Source organism: Callorhinus ursinus, unplaced genomic scaffold (assembly GCF_003265705.2).
Source record: "Callorhinus ursinus isolate GAN/ISIS: 27379988/994484 unplaced genomic scaffold, GSC_fseal_2.0 scaffold34, whole genome shotgun sequence".
Classification (NCBI taxonomy): Eukaryota; Metazoa; Chordata; class Mammalia; order Carnivora; family Otariidae; genus Callorhinus; species Callorhinus ursinus.
Window position 1 is genome coordinate 7,932,873 of NW_027397096.1, and position 24,620 is coordinate 7,957,492.

The 24,620-nt window shown below is 50.4% G+C and overlaps 1 protein-coding gene and 1 long non-coding RNA gene across 5 annotated transcripts in view; one reads left to right on the forward strand and one right to left on the reverse strand.

Moving 5' to 3' along the window:
• The window catches only part of ASIC2 (acid sensing ion channel subunit 2), a 1,100,666-nt gene extending 1,091,671 nt beyond the window's left edge, over positions 1-8,995 (reverse strand). For both annotated transcript variants that reach the window (XM_073879423.1, XM_025851506.2), the window contains exon 1: positions 7,694-8,995. In XM_073879423.1, coding sequence (XP_073735524.1) covers positions 7,694-8,248 — 555 coding nt within the window. In that variant the 5' untranslated portion in view covers positions 8,249-8,995. The remainder of the gene's footprint in view (positions 1-7,693) is intronic.
• A 181-nt stretch (positions 8,996-9,176) lies between these two features.
• On the forward strand, positions 9,177-23,173 carry LOC141370408 (uncharacterized). Of its 3 annotated transcripts, none has more exons than XR_012374432.1 (3): positions 9,177-9,350; positions 15,194-18,404; positions 22,677-23,173. It is a non-coding gene; the product is annotated as an uncharacterized lncRNA (long non-coding RNA). The 3 variants fall into 3 exon arrangements; XR_012374430.1 differs by lacking the exon at positions 22,677-23,173 and adding an exon at positions 20,434-21,680 and having other exon boundaries at positions 15,194-20,109; XR_012374431.1 differs by lacking the exon at positions 22,677-23,173 and having other exon boundaries at positions 15,194-17,252; positions 17,768-21,680.
• The last annotated feature ends 1,447 nt before the right edge of the window (positions 23,174-24,620 follow it).

A 24,620-nucleotide genomic window follows, 5' to 3' on the forward strand; every position in this document is an offset into this window, starting at 1 on the left:
TGAGGAAACTGAGGCTTCTAGAGGCTAATTATCTTGCCCAACGTTGTATGACTCAACCAATGGAAGTCAATAAATCCAGGCAAATACATTCCTCCTGTGTCTTGTGCTTGATTTCTTGAGTATAAATTTCCATGATCACTGAGGTAATCAATACAGAGCATACCTGAGTCAAGAGAAAATAAGTTCTGGGAGATAGAAAGATGCTTTAGCATCCAAGGATGACACTTTTTGGAATGATATTCCCAAATAAAGCTAAACCTGATAAGCCTCTATCCCAAGTTTCAGATTTGTCAAATAATGAACATGTATTTCTGGAGGCATCTGCTTTCCAGTAACCACTCAGGCCAGTCTGTATGGACTAGTGTTAAGTCCACTGCATGGGAGAAATGTGATCAATGGAATTTCACACTTACAGGGGTGATGATGTAGGCCATTAGTTCCAGGTTATAATAGATTGTGGGTCAAATGGCCCTGCAGTCCAGTTTTGCTATTTCAACCCAGTTCCATCAAACAGAAACACTCAGACAAAAAAGAGAAAACACACAGCATACCTTCAGATAGCTCTTGACCTCGGCAGTATATTTTTGGTCTGATGGAGAGAACGGGATCCTTGGTACTTCGAAATATGAACTGCTCTATGGAGCAATAGCTCTGACAGCAAACTTGGTGCTAAAAGCTGCCAATTCAGCCTTTGGGGGATTTTTCTAATGGGATCCCATTTCAGCTCATTCTATAGAAATCAGTAGCAAACTAGGATTCGCTTTGCAGAAAAATTTCTAGAACTCCCCTCTTCATTAAGGGGAGGACTTTCTGTGGGAAGGAAAAGGGGACCACCATAGAGAGGGGGAAAGGGACCTATTACCAATTCAACAAGCCCTCGGGTGGCTTCTTCCCATCAGCAGTTCTGGAGTTCTAAGGACATATAGACTCACCACACAAGCAACGAGGTTCTAGCTCTGTGGCCTGTGCCGTAGTATTAACTTATCTCTGCGAGTAGGTGATGTGGGTCATTGTTAACAGTCAGCTCCCAGTCACTGCCCAATCCATCCAACACGTCAGAGAGAATTCAATACACCTCTGAAAGCTTTCCTTCCAGAGAGCCACAACCTAATGTCCTACAAACTAGAAGTGGCACCAAGGAGAATCCCTCACTCAGCTTGGCAGTGGTTACTTTTCCAACAACATGGCAAATGCTCACAAGACTTCCAAGCACCTCAAGGAATAAAAGTGCAATTTAGACCATCTGTCATAGAGCCCAGAGACTTCACAGGCGATGGAGAGAGTCTACACCCGTATCCTGAGGCAGACAGGAATGGTCTGTACAAAGAGAATCTCATGGTCTTCGTGGTCCACGGTCCTCATGGCTCCGCATAGCCATAGGTTGGGCCTCATCTAGAAGCAGGGTCGGGAGATCTAATTTGGTATTAATGAGCACATATGTGGTTCATCCTCGCAAACATACAATAAACGGTGGGACCATGATGGCTTCAGGTCAATGCACAGCTGGACTATCAATCAAGTGCCATCAAAGGAGGGTAACTGGCGTTCGGTTATGAACCTAAGATCCAAGGAGGCTGAATTAAGAGGGGTGGTTACCACTGGCTCTCACAAATTATCCCCAGTGCTTCTGGCAGAGAAAACAAAACCCAGCCTACAAGAGGGGTACTGATCAGACCTATCTTTGGATTTTGCTTTGACTCTAAGTGGACCTTTGAGGGAATCTCTAACACCCTGGACACTACCCCAGGGACTCAAAAAGAAGAGAGCAAGCTGACACTGATTGGGCATGTGCTGCCTGCCAGACAAGGCACCAGATGCACAGAAGGTGTGTTCCCATGCACGTGGCCACACAAACGCGCACACATTGTGTGACCAGATGGAGCCACTCCCAAGCCCCAAAATAATACATGTAATTGCATCCGCGATACTACTGTAGGCAATTTTTTTCTTTCTTGTCTATTCTTTTCCACCCTGCCCAAGTGTTCACCAATGAGCATGGATTGTTTCTGTCATCTGAAAGTGTATTATTAAAATAATGACAATGATGAGACTCGTCATCCCGGTGCAGGTGGGATCCCAGATACCTATGCTGGAGAAGGAGGCTGAAACACTGTTATCTCCCTTTATATCAGCCAGAGTGTCACCTTACCTACCAGTAGCTTCAAGCCCACTTAACATACTTGGAAGACACAGTTTGAGAGCTTACCATGTGCCAAGCAGTTCTAAGCCCTGAGAATATAAGGTCAGGAAAGACATCATGTCTCACAGGGAAGAGAGACAGAAATAGGCAATGTATAAAAATTATCCATGGTTAAAGAATTCAGGTATTAAATCAAATCATCTCTGAGGGCTCTTTTAGCATAAACACTTTATGAGTCTAAGGCTAGGAAAGGTACGGTGAGTGCTCTGACAGAGGAGGAAGCCAAAATGCTCTTTCAAAGACAGAGGAGGAAGTAATTCATTTGGATTACTGTCATGGAGGGGATGGGTTGGCAAGGGTTTCCTGGAAGAGGCTACGGAGATATTAGAGCTGGATTTTAAAGGAGGCGTCGGATTTAAGGAAATAAGCATGGAGACAGAGGGGTGAAAAGCCAAAAGTAAGTCAGAAGAGCCCACGAACAAAGGATTTTGGGTCAGTTCAGGAAACAGAAAGCAACCTGTAATCAACAACTGCAGGCCTGTATTCGGCATTGTGTGTGCAGAGAACCCGTTTGATGAGCCGAGATGCCTGCTCTCAACTGGCCCTCCATCTAGAGGGGATGGGAAAGGAGCGGTGAGCTCTCCGATGGCAGGGCCCTGATTGGGCATTACAACTGCTGCCGAGCAGGTGTTCTCTTGGGTAGACAGAGGGACGACCGTGCATGCAGTAACACGACACACTGTAATAAAAGCTCTGGGCCTCCTGTGCAGGTCACTCAGCTCCTCGCAGGGGCCAGGGCAGCACGAGCTTTCCTGGGGGGAGGTCGGTAGCATGAGCTGCAACGTGGAAGCCCAGAGGGTGGGGAAAGAGAGGATGTTCAGGCCGCAGAACTGACAGGAACCAAAGCCCGGGGAAAAGTGGAAATCTAAGCATTGTGAGAATGAAGAAGTCCATGAGCATAGCAGTTGCCTGTGCTCCAAAGCTGGTGGGTGAGTCACAGTAAGGAAGAGTGGGAAGAACACTGGCCTGGAGTCAAGAGAGCCAGCATCTAGCGCAGGCCCAGTCAACACTCCCATGGGCCGCGCCGGAGAGCAAGGGGCCCGTACTGTATGTACCAGTCGTCTGCCATGCTTGGCCTCTTGGCATACTCTACCACCCTGGATCAGTTCAACTCCGAGTGGTGGGTATTACTGTTCCAATTCTTAAAATGGGGAAAGTGAGGCTAAGAAACCTGCCTAAGATTACACAGTGAATGGGGGTACAGGTGGAATTCCAACTCAGCTCTCTCCCCAAAGCCCCCAGTCTTCACGCACCTGCTCCTTGTGTAACAAGAAATACTGAGAGGTTAGCTGTGGATCCGCCAGCCTTGGGCAAGAATTCCAAGCATGTGAGCTTCCTAAAACCCTCACCTCTACATCTTTGTAACGCTATGTGATACAGATGAAGAAGATCCATAGATGTGCCTCTAACAAGATCTCATTGTGGAGAGATCGGTCTTTCAGTAAGAAAAGAAAGAAATGCCTTTCCGAAGAAATCTCAAGTTTTTTTAAAGATTTTATTTATTTGAGAGAGAGAGAGAGAACACAAGCCAAGGGGGAGAGGCAGAGGGAGAAGCAGACTCCCCGCTGAGCAGGGAGCCGGATGTGGGGCTCAATCCCAGGACCCTGGGATCATGATCTGAGCCGAAGGCAGATGCTTAACCGACTGAGCCACCCAGGAGACCCAGAAATCTCAAGTTTAAAGCCCAAACACACACCACTATGGAAATCGAGTTAAAAGTGCCAACTGAAGGATCATTTGCATTCCTGAACTTGGAGGCAGATGAACCCCAATGTGAAGAGCAGAGAAACAACGTGAAATAGTCACGTGCTAGTCACAAACAATGGAGTTGTCCCCTGTCAGCAATAGTTAGCTATGGAACCCAGCTCTGACCTCCACTCTAAGAAATCCCACCTGGGCTTTAACCCCGGGCTCCAAACAGAGAAAGCAGCAGCCCCCACCCCCGGGGTTCATCCTCACAGCATGACTCATCACCGGACTCCTAAGGAGGGCTGCAAACAGGGAAGGTGCAGTGGGCAATAATAACCTTCCTCCTGACATGGAGAAAGCCCCCCACCCCGGCCTTCCATCTGCACGGTTGTCACAAAGTACAAAAGGACATTCACATACAGTGTCTCACACGGTTCCCCTTCCCAATAACCCTGTGAGTTAGAAAGTCACGTATTAATAGGAGATGTTACATCACCAAATCGAAGCATAGGGAGTAAGCTAGGAAATGATGGAGCTGGGATTCAAACCCACTGAAGCCAAGTTAGTGGCTCTTAATCGTAACCTTAGATCATCCACCGTCACAGCCAGAGACACGCCATCCAGACCTCCATCCATCCGTGCACTGGAGGTCAGTGGGGCAATCTCCCCCAAGCAGGCACTATGGAACCAAGCCCTATTCTGCTTTCCCTGGAAAGACAAACACGTGCCTATCTGCATTCAGATCGTCCCAGGGGAGGGCTAGGAGTGTACCTGCATCAGCATGGAGCACACCTGCTTACACGGCAGTCCGAACTCCACACCTGGCTTCCTAGGACTTTTAACCTCCACAAACAGCCTTTCCCTCTGCTAGAATCATGGCTCATTCACTAATTAAAAGGTATTATGCACTTCATTGCACACCAGCTAAGAACTTGGAATAAGAAAGCTTTTGCAAAAGCATTAACCCTGGAGATAGCACTAGGTATGCTTCATGGAAAAAGAAAAACAGAAAAAGCGATCCACCTGGGACCACCCCTCCCCCATACTTCTCTAATACGTCAGCCATAGCACGTAAAGCAAGAAGCCACCCAGCACAGGACAAACCCAGGCAGGGCGTAACAAATAAGCCAAATGGAGAGGGATGAGCAGCAGAGAGAACGAATGGGTGAGAATGCCCGTGAACTAGACTTCTCCCATAACTACCTGCAAGGTTCTCTGCCCTCTTGTGGGTACCAGAGCCTCGGAATCAGCACACTGTACCCCAGGCCAAAAGGGACAGGTATACCAAGGGGGCGTGGGAAGGATTACCCCTCACTGCAAGGTCTTGGAACAAACCTGGTGCCACATCGCCTCTCACAGAGGCTCAGCATGGCTTCCTGCTGCGATCAAAGGGTGAGAAAGACCAGCCATTCACCTGGGGCCTCCTCCGGATTTCCTGGACTGGGAGCCCTTTTTGACACTTCCCAAACAGCTTGGGGATCCAGCCCTGAGGCTCACCCCCTTTTCAGTGCTGGGGGAGGTCATACGTTGAGGGTTAGTTCAAGGGGGAACACACAGCCAGATCAGTCCTGGATTTGGTGAAGATGGCAGATAATGACATGCCACTCACTATGTAAGAAACCATATCCACAAGCAACATTACTATTTGAGAGACATCCTGGAGAGGTCAAAGGCCCAGGTAAGGCTTGAAGGCCTGATCTTTGGCCTCTTGGGACTCCAGTAACTCAAACGATGGGCCAAGTGCAAAACAGCATCCGTGGGTCAAAGAACCTTTCCTTGGAAATGGAACTTGATCATGAATTGAGAGGAAACCACTAGTTGGACATGCAGTTATGAGGATGCTTGAGAACCCGGCCCGGGGGTCTGCCACCGACGGGAGAACCCGGCCCGGGGGTCTGCCACCGACGGGAGAACCCGGCCCAGGGGCTGCTACCGACGGTAACTTCTCTCTGTGTGTGATCCGTGTGTGTTCAGGCAGACAGAGGAACAGCTGAGCGCATTTTCGAGCTGCAAGGTGCAGTGGTGAGGCTGAGCGTTACCACGGCACTAGAAAGCACGGGTGGGAGACAGGGATGGTCTCAGCGTTCAGGAATGAGGCACTGTCCCCTTCTCTCTCAAGCCACCTAAGACATCATTTGTGCATGACATGTTTTAGGGTCCTGTTTGCTCCATTTAGAAGAGCTTCCAGTATGGCTGGTCCCTTCCCTCAGCTCAGACCCTCTTCCTCTTTAGTATAAATACACGACCACTGATTTTGTTGTGCTCTCCCTCACAGTGTTTGAAACAGAGAGTAAAAACAGCTCCCCCCAGGAAACAGAGCTCTATGGGATGCAAGGGGAGATGCCCCTTCCTCCCCCAGCACTCTGGGCTTTTCCAGAATCACAGGCAGCCAACTGCTAGCACAGGGGCTGCAGGCAGAGCCTGGCTGTGGCATTAACAGAAACTCAGAGCGAGAGGCCGGCAGGCAGTGGATCTGAGAGCGGGTGGGGAACGGAGACACTATCAGCAAGGTGGGGCAGGTCTCAATTAGGCAGAGGGCCCAGACACGGGCTCATGACAGAGTCCAGTTCCTTTGCAACTGCTGCACCTGCCATCCAGAACCTACCATGGGCATTTGGCTCAAGGCTCTGAGACTCCAAAGCTCTGGGTCGTCCCTAAGACAGCTATTCGAAAAGCAGCCACCCTGGGCTTCCGGACGGCCCCACAGCCCCCGATGCCCCAGACTTGCCTGGAAGCAAGGAGGGGTCTTGCAGCTGCAGTCGCAGGTCACCCTTATGCCGAGTGATGCCTAGCAGTCCACTAATTGGGCACAGAACCCTGGCAGCGACGGTTCTCCTCCCATCCCTTCTCTGCCCCTCTAGGAAGCCCCATCCTGAACGTGAGCCACATCCCCCTCCGCCTTTCGTCTCTACTCAGCTCCACACTCCTCCTCCAGGCTTTCCAATCCCACAGCTGCTCGCCCCCTCCCCACACCCCTCCTCTCGCAACCACGTTGGTAAGCGACTGCACAGACAGCAAACCAAGCCTTTGAGTTTCAAGCTGAAGCTCCCAGACGAGCCAGCCTGGACCGCCTCACCCTCATGGGCACCTCACTGACCATCCTCCTACACACGGGCCTCCACTTACACGCTCTTGTTGGGCCCAAGCACCCTGGACATCTCTTTGCTTCCGACCTGCCAGCAGACCAGATGGAAACCCGGGGTCCCCCGGCCTCTCCTCTCCCCCACACAGAGCTCGGAATCCACACAAGGAAAGGAAACACCGAGACTTCCACCCCTGTGCAGCATCACCTGCTCCAGCAAGCTCCCAAAGCCACTGGAACCACCCAGGCTGTCTGGGGCCCCACACCCCCTTCTCTGGCAGCTTTAGCTCCAGCCCAGCCCACAGGATGCAGTGCCTGATGCCACTTCCGAGCAGAGAAAGAGAGAGAGAGAGAGAGAGAGAAAATGCCACCTCGTCAATGACAAGCTGTTCCAATCACACAGCTCAGATACCAAGTGCCCTGGACAACGGACAGCTCAGGCCTCCTCCCTCTGGTTGGGAGGAAGCCAGCTCAGCACATCTGGGGGAGCAATCCCCCACCGCAGGCCCCCCACTCACCCTCCACATCTGACCAGACAACCGTGCCCCATGCCAGCAGGCACACTTCTCCGACCAGTTCCAACAACTCCGGTCAACTGTCCCCTTGGCCTTCAACTCAGACACCACACTCTCTCTCCTGCTCCAAAGCACAGAGAGAGCCCCCCAGCGCGGCACTTCTCAAGAGAACCAAGCGCAAGAGTGAGCTGAAAGCCAAGTACTCACCGTGGTGAAGTCCTGGTGGCCGCACTCCTGCCCTTTGAACTTGCAGTAGAGCATCATATCCTTCAGGTCGTGGCCCACACGATGCAGAAACTCCAGCATGCTGAACTGCTTGGGTTTGTAGTGTTTGAAGTTGGCCTTCTGCCGCAGGGCCTCCAGCACCGTGGGGTCGGCCAGGTGCGGGTCCGGGATCTGCAGGTTGACATCAAGCAGGGCCAGCAGCTCCCCAGCATGGTACAGGTCATTGGTGGTCAGCCTGGAGAACCGGAAGCCATTGAGGTTGCAGAGGGTCACAGCTGGGAAGACCAGGCTCTGGGCCACCACCTCATCCACCTTGGTGACATGCTGGTAGGAGAGGTAGTAGGACACCCTCTCGGAGCTCTCCACCAGCAGCAGGCCCAGGGAGCCCACGAAGGCCACAGCCCAGAGCACACGCCGGATGGTCATCGGCCCATACACAAAGATGTGGCGGATGCCGTGCAGGGTGGAGGTGTTGGCGAAGATATGGATGCTCGAGGGCTGCAGGCTGCCCTCACTGGGGCTCTCCTTGAGGTCCATGGGGACCCTGTGCAGTTCCGCAACTGGCTTCAGGTTGATCCAATTTCAGGGAAGAGTTCCCAGTCCTCGGGCTCCGCTCAAACCTTGACGTTCAAGGGAGAGAACACGGCAAGGCAAGCATCAGGCCAGGCGCCTTGAGTTTATCCTGGGAGCCCAGCCGCACGCTGCCAGGGGTGAGTGTTTATATAAACCCATTCAAACTCTAGCTCCTGATTTTTTCCAGGCGATAAGGAGGGCTGGTTTTATTTAGGGAGACACCAAGGTGATGTGGAAGAGATGTGGGTGGGAAGGGAGAGCTTAGCCAATGGAAATAAAGTCCTCCCCCCTACACACGCCACTAGAGACAAGATTAAAAGCGAGAGCGAGGGAGAAAATGCTTCAAACAAGTCGCTCAGCAGCCCGGAGCCTGTTAACCAGTGCATAATGCCCCGCGTTGAGCATCCCGGGGATGTCGCGCGGCCACGCTGATGCACTGCGGGCGGGCGCAGCGCGGAGCCTCCCGAGCCGCCGATGCTCCGCTCCGCTCGACTCCCCGGCGCCGCTCTGGACCCCGGATTCTGCTTCTCGCCGCGGGCCGCCGGCCCTCCTCGCCGCCTCCTCCAGGCCCCCTCTCTCGGGCGGAATTCCAAATGCCGGCGGGCCGCGGCCAGGGCCGGGAGAGGAGGCAGCGCGCGACCGCGGAGAGGCGCGGACCCGGAGGCTAGCAGGACGCGGGGGCTCCACGGGCCTCGCTTCCCCCCCACCCCGCCTCCCGGAAGTAAGGCGAGACCCAGAGGGCGCCGAGCGAGCCGGCCTCCTCCCCTCCCCCCCCCCCCGCCGAGCTGCGGGGGTGGGGGGGGGGGGTGGGAAGGGGGGCAGGGCGGGCGGGAGGTGGAAGGTGGGGGTGGGGCTGGCGGGGACACAGTGAAAGTTTCTTTTTGGCCATTTTCGGAGGGAGCTAATGGGGGCCACTCGGGGAAGGTGGGGAACTGGCCCTGGAAGTGAGGACGTGACACCCCTCCCCGTGGATGCAGGGAGGCACAAACATTCCTTTGTCGGAATTCTGCTCCCAGGTCACACTCAGCCTGAGGTCTCCAGCGGGGAGATGCGGAATGTGGGGAAGGTAAGGAGCAATCTAAAACCACAGTGCGTTCTGCCGCTGGCCAGCAGAGTGGGAGGGGAACATTCCAGGGAGGGAGGAGCCCCTCCTCAGATGGAAGAGCCCAGCGCCCCTTGGAGACCCAGAGAAAGAGCAACAAGTAGACCCCCCCTCTCCCCGGAACTGCTGTCCCAAGGTTCTGTATCTGAAGAAGAAAGACAGCTGGGGTTCCAGGTAGGGCTGGCTGCATTCCCTTTGGGCTGTGTGTGTGTGTGTGTGTGTGTGTGTGTGTTCTGCCCCAGGATTTGCCAGATGGAAGCACAGCTGGAGATAGAGGTGGGAGCAAAGGATTGGGGTTTCAGCCACCTACCTCCTTTTCCTGAAAATCCCCTGGAAGTCAGCCCCTGCTGGTGGATGGGTGTGACTTGCCCCGTGCCAGGGATCAAATAGCTGGAACCTTATACAATCCGTGATGCTAAATCCCATCAGGAGGAAAGGAACAGAAAGTTCCAGTGGCCAACCCAATGCACACAGCCAAGCTGGAGCAGAGCCACACGAAGGCGCCCTGTTGAGCCAACCTGGTGTCCCCAGGGCAGGCCAAGCTTAAATACTCCTTGGAAGGCATTTGAGAAGAAAGCAGCCTCGGGAATGTCTCTCCTGGTTTGCATCTGCTTTATAATATTTCTCTATCCCATTTGCCCTCTTGCTAACCCAGATCCAAACAGAGCAGTGTCAGAATGCTCTCCGAGGCAATAAACGTGTGGCATTGAATTAGCAGTGTATTGATCCTGGGAGCTCAGAGCACAGAAAAATTGCAAGTAAGCACAAATGGGAGAGGCTAACCCACCTCACCCATGGGCCGTCTCAGAGTTCCCAGACCCCGGCGTCTAGATAGGCAGACGGTTTGCAAAACAAGGAGGCCAAAAATAAGACTCTATCCTCTGTCAAGGCCTGTGTGAGGCTGTCTTATCTCACTTCACCCTCCCTGCCATCTTGACAGGTGTGTGTGGTTCTTGTTTACCTCTGTTATACAGATAAGAAACTCACAGAAGTGAGGTGCCCTCACCAGGTTACACAGCTATTAAGTGCCAGCGCTGGGCCTTGAACTCAGGCATGCTTGCCTCTGAAACACAGGCTCAGAAAGCAGATCCAAACACTCCTTCCCACATGTAGGAAGGGGACAAGCATTTCTATCCCACTTCCCCCATTACACACAGACACACACACACACACACACACACACACACACACACACTCTCTCTCTCTCTCACTGCGTACCAACTGCACCAGACACTATGTTGGTTTTGGGGAAACAAAGAGGAATAAGACACATTTCTTACCCTTGATAACACAGGGTTCAGTGTAGGCAGAGGCGGTCTTGGTTTGCAGACTGGCCCCTGGACACAAAGGGTGATGAGAGATCAAGAGAGAGGCAGACCTCTCCGGAATAGTAGATGGTAGGTTTTATTAGTGAGGGAATTTAACTAACGAGGCTTGTCTTGAGCTCTGCAAGTCGTATACATCTCCACGCCCGCTTGCCAGAACCTTAAATGTTTATGTAGAGGCCTTCACTGGATTCAGTCACATATACCATCTCAACAACACCTCACTCCCTCAAAGCTGTGTCCTTGGGCAGCTTCTAGCATGGGGAAGGCAAGCAGAATGCACATTTCAAGGACGGGGGAGGGGGTGAGGAGCCTCTGATTGCCCTGGGTCAAGCCCGGGGTTAAGCAGCGGTCACGTCCTCTCAATCACCCCTTCCAAAATTTCACCCCTCGCGCCGGGTTCTTCTAACCCCACCGGCCCCTCCTCCTGCACCTTTCCCCCAGCAGTCAGCAGGGGGCTTCACCTGCATGGAGGTGGCGCATTTTGGGCAGCTATCCAGCTGCATTGAGCTAGATACCACAGCAACAGTATAGGCGCATGCAAGAGAAAACACAAATTAAGATAATTATCTCCAAAATAATTTTTTTTGCCCCGAAGAGCCCTGTGATCTGAACCACTGATTTATGAAGTCCCCTAGGTTGGGGATCAGATCCCCCAGGACACTCACTTGTGTCCTCGTATGATTTAATAAAGATGAGACATCAGCAGAGTCATCAGGTATGAGCACACAACATTCTGTTTGGATAATGGCACCGGGGCCTCCTTGCGAGGCAGTACTGTCCAAGGCCATCTTATTTTGGAGGACAGCTTTTCCCATTAGACATTTCAGCATTCGGTAAAGACAGGCTTTGCCGGTTCCCACTTAAGCCTTGCTGGGTGAATTTAGTAAGGGCTTCTGCGTGTGCTGTCTTCCAGGCCAGTGGAGGAGAAAAGACAGTGGCCAAATGACTGTTACCAGTGGAAAAGAGAACGTGTGCACCTGGCCTCGAGGAGAGGGAGGTTGGCAGCTTGAGGGACGTCATGTTGGCTGCCTGTACCACCCGTGTGGGCAGGGGAGTAGCAGGGGAGGAGGTGTGAGAAATTGGACTAGGGGCGGGATATGCTGGACCGAGACCCCCCACGTTGTCCCCTCTCGATAGTGCCCGTTCCAGGTAGAATGTTTTCAAAAGGTTCAGCTTGCAGTGGGACAGCAGGATCCCTACGGAGATGTGAGTAGCTCCCCCTCACCAAGGGGTGCAAAGCAGTTCACCCATCCTGGTGGGATGTCTTATTGCAAATTCCAGTAGATAATCCCTCTCCTGGGCATGATGAGACTTGGTGTTTTCAGCAGCATAGCACACTGATCCATGAGAAGAGTCCAGGCTATTTCCAGAAACTTCCATACCTTATGGCATTGGGTGTCTCAGTAAGGGCCCCCATTGTGGCATATGGAACAACAGACCCTATTTGTTAATCATTCAAAAGAAAATGTATGAAAGCCTGGGACAGTACTTTAGGTCGCCTGGCCACAGTGGTTTTACTTGTTAGTAATGTAGTCCGCTGCTTTAGTGCTCTGTTTTTTTCTTTCCACTATGCCAGCTGCTTGCAGGTTTTAGGAGAGCTGAAACTTGCTTTAGATGTCCTGTTCCTGGGTCCAGTCTTGCACATTATGACCTTTGGAATGTGACCCCTGATGACGGTGTATTTGGCACAGGCATCCATAAGTGGTACTCAGCTTCTCTAATCCTCTGATGGTGGCAGCCTGGTTTTCATGGCGGTAAGAGAAAGTTCGAGTTAGGCCAAGTGTCCCCACAAACCGGGCATATTCAGAATCCTCATGCAGAGGGAGAGAGCCAGTAGAAGCAATTTTCCCATCTCTCACCAGCTGGAAACTCCGGTAGATGGCTCCAGACCCCTTTGGCTGGAGCCCCGGGCATTGTTTAGAACACACAGAACATGTGGGCACTGCATTAACCAAGTCACAGTATTTCAAGGGCAATCCAGCATCCTTGGTAAGATGTCAGCCCACCTGGGAGCTACAGTGGCCACTCTTCCTATGCACCTAATCAGCTACACCGACTGAAGGGTCAGCTGCTAAGGCTCATACCTGGGCTAGGGAAGCAGCATCCTGATTGGCACCGGATGTCCGAGCACTGTGAGCTGGGAGGTGGAAGTCAGGATTGCCTCAGGCTCTTGCAGGTGAACCCAGATGTCATTCCACCTTTACTGACCTCATGAGGGCTTGTTCATGGTCATCCACCTCTCAGCTTCCCCTTGTCCAAGCCATTGGGCTAATCCCTTTAGAATAGTCCACGGTCAGTCGGTGCAAAGGGCCGATGGCCAGGACTCACAAATAATCACAAGGAAACCACCCTGAGTTCAGCCCACTGTTTCCAGGCATCAGCAGGAACTTCAACCTGCTCCCTTCTTACAGGCCCCAGGGACCACTACAGGAACTGAGAGGGTGGCATCTGGAGGATCTAGGCACTCTACAGGGCCTAGTGGCACCCACATTTCTAGAAACCGTGGGCTGGTCCACAGGCTGCCCCTGTGCTGCGAATAGGCCTGGCCCTCTGATCACAGTGGGGGTTTGAACTTGGTTGAAGGGAGTGGATAGAACATGCTCTCGGCCCATCCCATGATAGAAGGGGGAGCTCTTACCTTGATATGCTGTTCCTTAGTGAGAGGCTCCACCTGGAGGATCACCGTGCACACTGCTCGAAGCTGGTGCTCCGTGGGGCCCTATCAAGTTTCTGACCGCTTCCAGGGCTGGGACCCAAATCTTAGGGGTATTTTCTCCTTCTGCACTCTGTCGCGGTGCTCCACCCCTCCCTTCTGGAATCATAGACCCATCTAGCTCAAAAGGTAGCCCTGCTTGGGAGATGCCCGGACTTTAGTAATTGGCTTCACTAATATTCTTGCTTTCTCCTACCCGCTGTCCCACACATGCCCATAAGGGATGGAGGTGCTGTGCCAGGTGAGGAGCAAAAGTCCTTCCAAACCCCCAAAGGCCTACAGAGGCTTGCACCTCCTTCATATTCTTAGGGGCTGGGTAACCTTGCATCTTACCAACCACAGCTTCTGACACAACTCGAGTCTTACCTGACCAAATGAATCCCCAAGACTTTACACAGTGCCTGGACCTTGAATTTCTGTGGGTTCGCCCCCCCATTCTCTGCCTCGAGGCATAGTCTGCAGGGTGCCCCAGAGACAAGTCTTTACATGTTAACATTATATCATCAATGTCATGAGCCCATTTTACTGACATGTGGGAGGAGAACAGGGACAGCTCTGCAGCCACCAGCCTGTGACATGGGGGGCTGAGCAGGGAGCCCCAGGAAGGGGCTTGAAGGCAAATTGATCTTCAGTTATCAGAAACCGGTACTTGTCGGTCTTTCCAAGAATCCTAATATATATGCCGGTTTCCTGCCAAATATAGCAGTTCAACCTGATGGCAAATAAAATGTTTCTACACAGCTCTTCTTAAGGACCCTTTTTTATTAGATAAGACTCATTTGCAATTAGCAGTATGGCTTATATACAAACATCAAATATTCCAGGATCTTTAAAAATGTTTTTGTGGTATTCCACTGGTTAAACATTTTCCTCTTTGATCTGATTCTCAGCACCTAATCCGATGGCATGGTGGGTACGTATGGGGGGTGTGGGAACTGGATTTAGATTGGGTCTATTTGGCCCAAACGTTCAGGCTCTGCCCTAATTTTTGTGTAATTGTGTTTTTTATTTTTTATTTTTTAAATGAAAGCAAGATATTAAGTGCATGGCTAAATGTTAAGGACATTTCCAGATAAATTCATTTGCAAATCAGGCTACTTAACTCCCCACTTTAGACAATGTGCTGAGATTTTTGCTCTGGTAAATGTATTCACTTATGAATGAATAAATGAAAGTATGGATGAATGCACTTTCTCTGACACTGATGTTGCTTTCCTGAGATCCAACAAGAGGGACCTTCTTCCCACCCTGGGGACTCTGAGGTTGGCCCAGAGCCTGCAGCCCAGGGAGGGTGAGGACACAAAGGGCAGCCTGCCGCTTCCTGCAAATGGTGGCAGGTAGGAGGGCCAGGAAGCTGAGATGCACAATGGGCTCGAATGCTAATTTCCTATGTAACATGTGCTAGGTACGCATTACTGTACCATCACTCCCTCATCAAAAGAAAAAAAAGATACGTTCTTTTCTAATATACACATGGCATTATTATTTCAAACTTGGAGGGGCCTCAGTGTACCTTTTCTCCTGACTTGTTGTCATTGCCCTAAAGAAAGGTTAAAGATCAACTGTTGTAAACCAAGGTGTGTCCTATTGTTGGTTGATTTATAAATAAACACCTCATACAACTGCTAATCCTATTTCAGTGCCTCGATGTACGCTTAGCATATTGTCACGAAGGGTGTGCCAGGGAGGGGCAGGAAGCAAAGGTGGGCAATCAATGTGTGGCTTGTTGAGATTTTATTTCTAGTGGTTTTATTTTTTCCTTCCAGGAGAAAACTACAGAAGCCGGTCCACACAGAGAGGACTTTTGGGGTTCAGCTGCCAACTGATATGAGCGCTGGGATGGATTTAACTTGCTGTGTGGCCTTTGGAAAACCATGTAACGTCTCTGTGCTGTTTCCTTGTTTGGGCTAAATTATTGCGGAGGTCTCCTCCTGCACCAGCTTTCTGTGCCACTACAGTTTGACACGATCCTTGACCAAATCATAAATGCCTTGTTAATGGGATAAAAATGAGTTAGAATCTGGGATTCTGGTCATTAACCCCACGTCACCATCTGCCAGAGCGCTGTGATGACAGGGTCAGGTGAATCCCAATCACCCAACACTTGTTAAACATGCAGGGACCTGCTCCATCCTCTCTCCACCCCCTCCTCCCCCCTGAATCAGAATCTCTCAGGGTGGGGAAGGCTCTCTTCCTTTATGGGATTATGGAGGGCAGAATGGGAACCCCACCAGAATCACCCACATTCCAGGAGCTCCTCCTATCTATCAGGCATGCCAAGCCATTTTCCGGAGTTTTCTGGCATTTCCCTCTGCCTGGAAAGGTTTCCCCCATGGCTGACTTCTTCTCATATGTCACCTGCTCGGAGAGGACTTGGCTGGCCTCCCTGTCTCCACCCTCCATCCCCCTCACGAACCCACCACTTGTTTCCTTTTCTTCTCAGTACTAATCATTTTTTTGAAATTCATCTCATCTCCTTGTGAATTATCTATGACTCCCCCTGGAACAAAGGGCCCCCTTGCACTCACACCCCCACCCCCAGGGGCAGACACCCTGCTTGGCTTGTCCGAGGCTGTACCCCAGCCTGGGGGCTCGGAAGGTCCTCTGTGATGTGAGAATTCCCTTACCTCCGAAGCTGAGGCTGTTTCTCTGAGACGCAAGAACGGGGACCCTCTTCCGACCCTGAGAAACCTGTGCTCTGTCCTGAAACCAGTTCCTGAGGAAGGTAAGGGGCCCCACCTACCCCCCAACCCTGTCCACTGTTTGCCCCGCACGGGAAACGGAGCCGGTGGATTCAGCAGGGGACCGAGCACCTGGAGAACTTTGGCCGGGGTTCTTGGATGTAAAATCCTGACTTTGGAGGCTGTTGACTTGGTTCTCCTCCCTTCTTCACAGACTACTAAAAAAAAAAAAAAAAAAAAAAAAAATGGTGCTGGTAGAAGCTGAGGTCAGGTGTGAAGGGAGGACTGCTTACCTACCTGATGAACGGGTTATTCCATCTTCACTACCGCTGCCTAAATGGACAGCTGACCTTGACATTTCCCACACAAGCTTTTCTCTGCTTTCCTAATCTGATGGGATAATGATGTCATAAAGAAATAACTGAAACAGTAGGTGCTTAATAAATGCTTGCCAGTGTGAAATAAGGAAGACAATCACAGGAGGGCCTCCAAACTCTTCCTTACCCTCAATCAATTTTTTGATAGCCAAAAATTGGTTTGTGATATGAATACTCACCCCCTTAGTAGTGAATCAGTGGCTCCTTTCTCTTCACTGTGTTTACCTTCCATGAGACACACCTACCCCTAGTCCCTTAGTCACCTAAGCCCTGATCCGTCCAGGTAGGCTGAGCAGAGACTCTGGGAGCATACCCGACCTATCCAGTCCCTCTGGTTCAAGACACAAAAGTCCCCTCTCATATGAAACAAAGCAGGTTTGGTTCAAAGCTTCCCCATGAGTAAAAGAAGGTACCCAGGACCCCAAGACGCTGGCTCCTGATTTAATGTTATGTCATTTCCCTTCTCCACAGCGCATGAAAGCCCCCTCCACGCCCCCACTACCCGTCCATCCTCCATATTATATTTGCCCTCTCTAAATACTCTTTATTGTGGGTTTCTCTCTCCCCATGTCCTCTTGCCAGAGTTTGTCGCTGCTCCTCTCTCCCCTGGGAAGGAAGAAGGAGAGAGAACCCATCACCGTTCGTTTTCTCCCAACCCCCAGAGCCAACTGCTTTACACAGGAGGACACATGTGCAGAGGGCCCCGAAGTCAACCCACTACAGACAGGCCTTCAACGACAACTTTATCGGTGCCCCCTGGGCCATAGGTGAGCTGGCGGCGACAAGAACAGCCCAGAAATACAGGCGGTGCCTAGGAGCTGGGCCTGCCTTCCTGCCGAGGGGAACTTCCTCCTGCTCCTGGTTGGAACGGCTTCTGATCGTCAGGAACAAGTGGTTGGCGGAGGTGGTGTTTTATCATAATTTGGTCATTTTGCTTATCACACAGCCTCCTTGAACCCTCATGAAGCCCCTCTCGCCCGCCAACCCACCGTCTTACGTCAGCAGCCCCCCACCCCGCTCGCCTTCTGTCTTCACCCGGCGGCTGTTTTAAGAAGCGCTCCAGTGTGTGTGGATCGGAGTGTGCCTCACCTCTGTACCTATTTGCCTCTGATGACTTTTCTGTCTCTCCTGTTTCATTTAAAGTCAACGTATTTACCCCCTCCCTCTTTCATAAAGCAACGAGAAATTAATGAAATGGGAATGAGAAGGAGAAAAACAGGATGGAGCACAAAGGAGCAAGGCATCTGTGTCATGATCATGTTCGTCTTTTTCTTGCATTTAGACCCATTCGACTACAAATTCATGACGCGCGTATTCACGTGTGGCGGGCACTGCAGGGGCGTAAGGAAGACCTGGAAGGCACCGCCCCTGCTTTCACGGAGCCTTTCGTCTCCCTGGCGAGGCACTAATAATACCTTGTGTCGGTATCTCACTTGATGTGATGCAGTCCAGCAGGCATTATCCTGTTTGATTTCCATGAGCGGAAGTGGGGTCACGCTGTCCATGGTATGAAGAAGGAAACTGAGGCTCAGAGAGTTGGAGGACACTGGGACGACAGTAGGAGGGTCTGGGGCTCACGTCCTGGTTCCCTGACTCCAGATTTTAGGTTCTTTCCACTCTGCCATTATTCTAAGCAAGCATCCTCCGCAGACACGTCAGGGAGCTAGGACACAGAGAAGCAGCGTGGCCGTGGGTCGCCCACTGGCCACGACAAGAGGAGGCGGTTCCAGGGAAAAGAAAGCCAATGAGGGCTGGAAGGATGGGCGGGACATGGGGGCTGGAGGAAGTTCCAAAACCTGGCCAGAAGGTGGCGCCACGGAGGTCCCTCCCGCCCCTGGGTGTTCCGGTGTGTCACCCGGAGGGCCACAGAAGAGCCACCAGAGGCAGATTTTCAGGAGCTTTTGTGGAAAGAGAATGAGGTGAGTGTCTTTTCACTCTCTCTGTGTATATATAAATATAAACAGATGCCTATATCCGTGTCTCCTTTCTCTGTGTCTGATTATGCAGTTTAGCATGGGTTGTGATGGCCTGCTAATTTTGGTCTAGGCACTTTGATAAAGCAATCTTGGAGGACGCCAATAACTGAGAGACAGCATTTTTCTGTTGTTGGGGGAGGTCATTGAGAGACCCCCAGCTGACCAGCGAACTGGGCCCAGGCAATCGAAAGCTTCTCAGCCCTTCCCCTGTCCTTGGAATGTTCGCTCTGCCCACCATTCCCACAGTGGGAGCTGCTTTCAAGGACACAGCCTTGAGAGTAAGGCATTGTTGAGAATATCTAAGTGGTATATGCGACTGAACCTAGTTCAGGCCTCTGTATAAACTTTGAAGACCCTGGCATGTGATGCAGAGGTGTACTCATCTTGCGGCTTCCGAGACAAGCCCCTTTAGGAAGTGCCCTTGCTTGTGAAAGCTGCCACCTCCCAATCTGGAGGGGTCTGCCTCTTTCCTAGGTCTCTGCTGGCCCTCTGTACAGGTGCTAGTCTGCAAACCAACAGGTGTCCCCAGGGGGTAGGCAGAGCAAAGGTCTGTGCATACTGCAGAGAGAGCTCTGGATTGTGGGATATCAGGGGACATGGCATTGAAATGCCCCACTAAGTTCTCTGCACACACTGCATTTTCATGGAGGGAAAGGAATCAACATGAGCCGGGAGCCAACACCTCGTTTCATCTGTGAAGTTATTCTGCCCATTTTACAGACAGGGAGCCTGAGGCTTCAAAAGGTAAGTAAATTGCTCACGACCCCACTGCAGATGTGGGAATGAGCTTCTGGGAGGAGTCCAGGGTCACTGAATCACGCTGCTGTCCATGCTGCGGTCAAGGGTTCAGGTGCTGGCACCAGATGGCTGTGAGCTTAAGTCCTGGATCCACCACATGCTAGCTCTGTCACTGGAAGCATGCTGTGTACCTTGTCTAACCTTGATTCGCTCATCTATAAATGGGGATAGTGAAAGTACCTACTCATAAGGCTGATGGGAGAATCTGATGAGTGAAAATGTGTGAAGCACTGAGTGTCTAAGCAAAGCTCAGTGGCTAGAGCCGCCATTATGAACGCCCTCATTATTATTATTACTACTGTCAGAAGGGGAGCTAGGTGACATGGAGTCACCCCTGTGGACTTGTGATCTTTGTCTGGTCCCCATGCCCCCACTCCATCCCCATGCAAAATGGCAGGTGTGCAGTCATGAACCAGGGTTTAAATGTGTGGGCAGGTAAGCAGTGCAAGGGTCAATATCCACCTGCTGGGGTCCAGCTAGGACCCGTGGACAAGGAGAGGACTGTCCCAGTGGGGTTTAGAGCCTTTCTCCCAAGATGGGTGGGGGGACACTCTGATAGAGTTACTTACAACCTATTCAGTATCTCCGGTGTATCAAGTTCTCCACTAGCCTGTGAAGATATAATGCTCGATAAGACATGTTCCCATGAGCTCTGGTGGGAATATCTATTTTGCAGACATATTTTGCTGAATCCACTTCCTCCTTGGGGGAGCAGAAAGACCAGATGACTCCTGTGGTCCCTTGCAGACCTATCCCTGAGTGGTCCTGCAAACAATCACTCTTCCAGCTTCTGTTCCAGAGAAGAGCTTTTGGTCTTCTGGAGACCTAGAAACTTCTGCTCTTTTTTCAGGTTAAGTGTATTTTTCTGTGAGTTTTGAGGAGTGAGGATCATCTCCAGATAAAGCCAGTTGTCCTTGGAGGATGAACTTCCCTCCCCCATTCATCCATCAGCACCTCCTACAAGAGCCCCGCCCTCTTCCTTGAACAAATGACTCCTACATCTATACCTCTCTATAATACCTGCCAACCAAACTCCAAAACCGAATTGCCAACCACCTCTAAGGCAGCTGTTGATTTTACTGACCATAACAGAGCATGTTCTGTGGGTCAGGTCATGGTAATAAACATCAGGAAGGACTGAAAGAGGAACTGAGCTGTGTTCTTTCATCCACAGAGCCGAAGGTGGATGAGCAGGACTGCTGTGCACACATTTGGCACAAGGGAATCGATCTGTGATGGAGCCAGGTGGATGCAGGGGACCTCCAGTGGAATTAGCATGAAGGTTCTCATCCCAGTGCTGAGGCTGGCATTAAAATATTTTTTGGCTGCTTCCAAATATAGCCAACTTTACTCCTCAAGAGAGACACTTTTAGTGTGCCAATAACTATGCCAAAATTTACCTGGATTGTTTCAGTTAATGAGAGTTTCTCAACTTGGGCACCGTTAACATCTTGGGCTAGATAATTCTGTATCACGGGGGTGCTGTCCTATGCATCGTAGGATAATGACCTTCATCCCTGACCTCCACCCACCAGATGCCAGCAGCATCCCACCCCCACCAATAACATCTCCAGACTCCTAGAGACAGAATCACTCCCAGTTAAGAACCACTGAGTGCATCTTAATACAGAGCAGGGAGGTGGGTGCTATTATCATCTTCACTGTACAGGTGTTCTGTCTCTAAACTGAAGCGTAGCAATGTTGTATCATGTGTCCAGAGTCACACTGCCAGGAAGAGCTGGGAACCAGCCAGTTGTCTTCCACAGACCACGCATCTACTGTCTTTACGGCATTGCCTATCACCGCATACATGGTGCTGAGGACTCGGTGATACGCAATTACCCCACACAAAGATGGACCATTTGTCACGACCGCCCCTTGTGTTGCTATTGCATTACACCACCTTTATTTCTATGAGCCACACAACAACCCTTCCTTGTAGGTCTCTCTCCCATTTATAAATGAGCACGATGAGACCCGGATTAATGGGGGGATTGCCCCGGGTCACAGAGCAGGCAAGCCGCAAAAGTCCAGAATTTGGGCCCACGTCTTGTCATTCTATGCCCTCCACTACTCAGAGAATGAAATAAACACCAATTAAACTATGGGAGACAGGCAAGGGACTTAATAAAAAAATAAATGCAAATCCTGGATGATGGATATATTTAGGCGATAAATTATTATGTGATGGTATAAAAATAGATCAGGGGAAAGCACATGAAATTACAAGCCTGGCTATGTGAAAGATGGGGAAGGTGCATGGAGAGCGTTGGGTACATTTAATTAACTTTGCTGGGAAAACATTCCGAGGTTGCCACCTGAAACCAAAACATCCAGTCTTCACTCAAAGTAACGATACCAGCGGTCCTATAAGGAGGAGTTATAATCCAATAGAGCTTGAAGTCGTTGATTAAAACAATGTCAGTGCCTAATCCCCTTGAGTGGCAATCCCAATTCTAAAGGAACCACCTACTGTTTGTACATCAAATGAGTTCTTTGGGCTGCATACCGCTGACGTTGAAATGTCTCACTAAGTTCTCCACACAGACCAACATCCCAATTGGTCCTGTGAGGTTATTCTGCCCATTTTACAGAAAAGGAGACTGAGCCTTCAAAGGTAAGTAAATTGCCCACGACCCCACTGCAGGTGTGGGAATGAGCTTCTGTAAGAGTCCAGGGTCACTGAATCACGCTGCTGTCCATGCACCTGATGAGGCCGTGAGGGCTGTGGTCAAAGGTTCAGGTGCTGGCACCAGATGGCTGTGAGTTTAAGTCCTGGATCTACCACATGCTAGCTCTGTCACTGGAAGCATGCTGTGTACCTTGTCTAACCTTGATTCGCTCATCTGTAAAAGGGGATAATGAAAGTACCCACTCATAGGGCTGATGGGAGAATCTGATGAGTGAAAATGTGTGAAGCACTGAGTGTTTAAGCAAAGCTCAGTAGCTAGAGCTGCCATTATGAACGCCCTCATTATTATTACTACTACTGTCAGAAGGGGAGCTAGGTGACATGGAGTCACCCCTGTGGACTTGTGATCTTTGTCTGGTCCCCATGCCCCCACTCCATCCCCATGCAAAATGGCAGGTGTGCAGTCATGAACCAGGGTTTAAACATGAGGGTAGGTGAGCAGTGCAAGGGTTAATAGCCACCTGCTGGGGTCCAACTAGGACCCGTGGACAAGGAGAGGACTCTCCCAGGGGGTTCAGGGTCTTTCCCCCAAGATGGGTGGGGGGACGCTCTGATAGAGTCACTTACCCCCAGTGATACATTGTTTGCAGCCCTCCCTACTCTGACACTGCTATGATTCAGAGGCCCCCTCCTTTGTGGGAACACAGAGCACAAGGATCTGCACTTTAAACAGATCTATTTAAGCCCCGGAAAGAGTCTCTTAAAGGAATTTCTTTTGCTTCCAGAAGAAACAGTGATCAGGCCCTCACTGGTCTTCAACTGTTTTCACATCCGTTTTCACCTTGACATTCAGAAGCCCACAGGCGTCAGGATGTTCATCTCGAAGATGAAGCACCCGGGGAGCATGGAAGTGAACTCATTCATCCATGGTTCTGATAGAATTGTGAGCATTCGGAAATGGTGCGTGGGTGTGCACTGTCAGAAGGACTCCTAAGTGGTGTTCAATGTGGTTGGAGAAATGGAAAAGGGTTAAGAGGTCTGTTTGTCTGAAAACAAAATGAGAGAACCATGAAGCAGAATTACCGACTTCCCCCATCTCGGAGTACAATCTAAAGTCCTTTCAACGTGTTGCACCTGTCCCAAGGTCACCTCCCTGATATTTCTTATACTACTGTGTTCTCTCTTGTGGTGTCTGCCTCCCCAGCTAGAATATGAACTCCTACAAAATAAGGATTTGGGGCTGCCTTATTCACTTTCCTGGCACCAAAACCAGCTCCTAACATGTAGTTGAGACTCCCTCAATGCTTGTCGAATGAATGAATGAACCTTAAAAAAAAAAAAAAAACTGTTGTGCTTCTTGATTTTCCAAAAGTATCTCTGGGTCTGATAGTCTTCTATGTAAACAGAGATATCCAACCAGAAGTGGAAGAATTTCTTTAAAATTAACAAAGTCAGGCCTGTAGCATCTGAATGCCCTCACTCTCAAACAGAATCATCTCATTAACCATAAGATTTTTGAGGATACAACACATGCCCTATTGAGCATTATATCCCCAAAGGCTAGCAGAGACCTAAACACATCAGAAAGACTCAAAACCACTTAGGAATAAAAAAGGTATGGACTCAAAAAAAAAAAAAACCCACGAAGCTTAGCACATACTCACCCTTTATTCAAATATTCACGGATTGACTCCCTTGTACTTGGGTATAATCCACACAAGGCCATCCCGGCTACCACCCTCCTCGGGTCCAGTCTAACTAGTGCTTCTGCACAAAGGAGCTGCCAACAGTCACATTTGCTCTGATAAAAAACAAAAAACAAAAACAAAAACAAAACAAAAGAAACAAAGAAACCTTAAGGATTGCATGCCTTGCCAAAACAGAGCAGAAATCACTAACAATTATGTAGAGGCCATTACACCAAGCCAGTTGGCTTCTAGAATTACAACTGAATTCTAGGAACTTGAGTTATACTCGAGAGAGGTCATTAGTTACTGTAAACATGGTATTGAGGGCAACGGTGTCCTTTCCAGTCCAGATGCCCTCGGTCAAGTGTGATCGCAGGAAATGAGGGTGAAAATAATGAACCTCCTGTGATTTTTGGCAGGACTCCTTGTAAAATCACCTATATCACCCCCGTAGGTACTGCTGGTGAGTTTTGCGGGGGGTTTCAACACCATCATCCTCATACCAGATCCTAACTCTCTGGAGAAAACCAGAGTTTCTCACTTTGTAAAGGCTTTTCTGGGTTTTGCTTCAATTAAGTCAGTATCACGAGAATCCCAGGTCTCCTCTGTCTCTCGGCCGACCCAAATAATCACTCCCAGTACTCAGTGCTCGAGGCTGCAGCAGATGCCCAGGAGCAACCCACCTGTCTAAGGACCCGCATGGCTCTGGGAGTCAGCTCTCGGTCCAAGTACTGTCTCCACTGTCCGCTACTGTATGTGGACTCTTGAATGGCTCACCTGTGAAGTGAGGATGACAATATTTACCAGATTGTGAGGAATTAATTGAAGAAGTATCTGAAGTTTCTTTCAGAGCGTGGGTTTCAATGAATGTTAATTCTATCCCCTCACCCCTCAGTCCATCCTCTCGATTCAACAAACGTGTACTGAAATCCAAGTAAATACAAAGCATCCTGCACTGTATAAGTTTTGGAATCGGTTATGACCTATTTCACCAATGTGGGGTACAATTCCAGTCACATGGTTTTGTTTGGGAAAGGAATC